At 45.8% G+C, this 1,348-nt stretch overlaps 1 protein-coding gene across 1 annotated transcript in view; it reads left to right on the top strand.

Annotated features, from left to right (window-relative positions):
• slc2a15a (solute carrier family 2 member 15a) overlaps positions 1–1,348 on the top strand; it is a 27,003-nt gene that overhangs the window by 7,298 nt on the left and 18,357 nt on the right. Inside the window, exon 3 of the mRNA XM_005747455.1 lies at positions 862–1,022. Coding sequence (XP_005747512.1) covers positions 862–1,022 — 161 coding nt within the window. The remainder of the gene's footprint in view (positions 1–861; positions 1,023–1,348) is intronic.

Genomic DNA, 1,348 nt, shown 5'->3' with positions numbered 1-1,348 from the left:
TTCATGGATGCCTGGATGTTAAACTCAATTGTTACACCTGGTAGAGCAGAACGCTGATCATTTTATTAAAGATGAAAGACTTTAGACAGTTTTTCAACTCTCAGTAATGCCACAGTGATCGTTTGATATATGGACCTGCAGCGGAGTTTAGACCCAGACACGGCTAGTGACGTCAGAATTAAAGACCGGATAGCAGCATAAGCCTCTCCAAACATTTCATGACTACACACATTAAGGCAGTGGGTGTGTAGTCACTGAGCACTTTGGAGCAGATGACTTTGGCACAGGAATGATGGTTGTGGAGAGATAGTGGACTGTGACAGTGAGAGGTTAAACATCCTGGTCAGGACTCCCTCTGGCTGGTCAGCGTAGGCACAAAGTTCTTTACCAAGTACTCCGTCCAGCCCAGCAGCTTTCCTGTTCACAGCTTTCAGCACCTGCCTCACCTGGTGTTCCTGGAAGACGAGAGAGCAGTGGCTGGTGGAAGCGCCTCAGCTGTGTCAGGGCTCTTTGTTTCAAAGTGAAAGAAGAGGTTTTAATTCTTATGCCAACGTGCTCTCATCAGTGGTGGAGAGGCCATTGCCCTCAGCCGGAAAAGGGTAGAGTGCCCACTCCGGGTCAGGGGCAAGTGACTGCCTAACGCGAGGACTTTAAATATCTTTGGGTCTTGTTCACGAGTGAGGGGAGCGGGAGATCAGCAGACAGCAGCTGGAAGGATGTCGACGCTGTACAGGTCATGGATGAATGGATGGGTGGATGCATGTCTTTCTTTCATATGTTTTTGTTTCTATTCTTATTTGATCTTATTTGTATGTCTGTTATCTAAATGCATCCTATTTGTGCTCTTCCTCACACTGTCAGTACATCAAGGACTTCTACAACAAGACAGTGGTGGGACGCAATGGAACAGGACTCAGTGAGGAGACCCTGACCCTCATGTACTCTCTGACTGTGTCTGTTTTTGCGGTTGGAGGTCTTCTGGGCTCACTCATTGTGGGGATGCTGGTCACACGCTATGGCAGGTAAAACGCTCGTCTTCATTTTTTTTTAAACTTAATTACTGAGAAGTATACAACAGTTTCTACTGTACATATGATAAGTAGTGCTGTCAGTGTTAATCTTGTTAAAATGACGTTAACGCCATAACCGCATTAATGCGGCAAATCTCCATTAGCGAGTTAGCGTGGATCGCCCCGTGCATGGGACTGCATTAGCACTGTTAGCTCGTTAACGCATTAGCACCGTCCAGGTATGTGTGGGCTGAAATTTCATATATGCAACATACAATATAATTCCATAAAAAATCCCCCCAAAATTATTTTAAAAACACCATAATACCTGGCGGAGG

Source organism: Pundamilia nyererei, unplaced genomic scaffold, assembly GCF_000239375.1.
Source record: "Pundamilia nyererei isolate P.nyererei 1_Seehausen unplaced genomic scaffold, PunNye1.0 scaffold00197, whole genome shotgun sequence".
Lineage (NCBI taxonomy): Eukaryota > Metazoa > Chordata > Actinopteri > Cichliformes > Cichlidae > Pundamilia > Pundamilia nyererei.
This window is presented reverse-complemented; position numbering and strand designations above follow the sequence as displayed.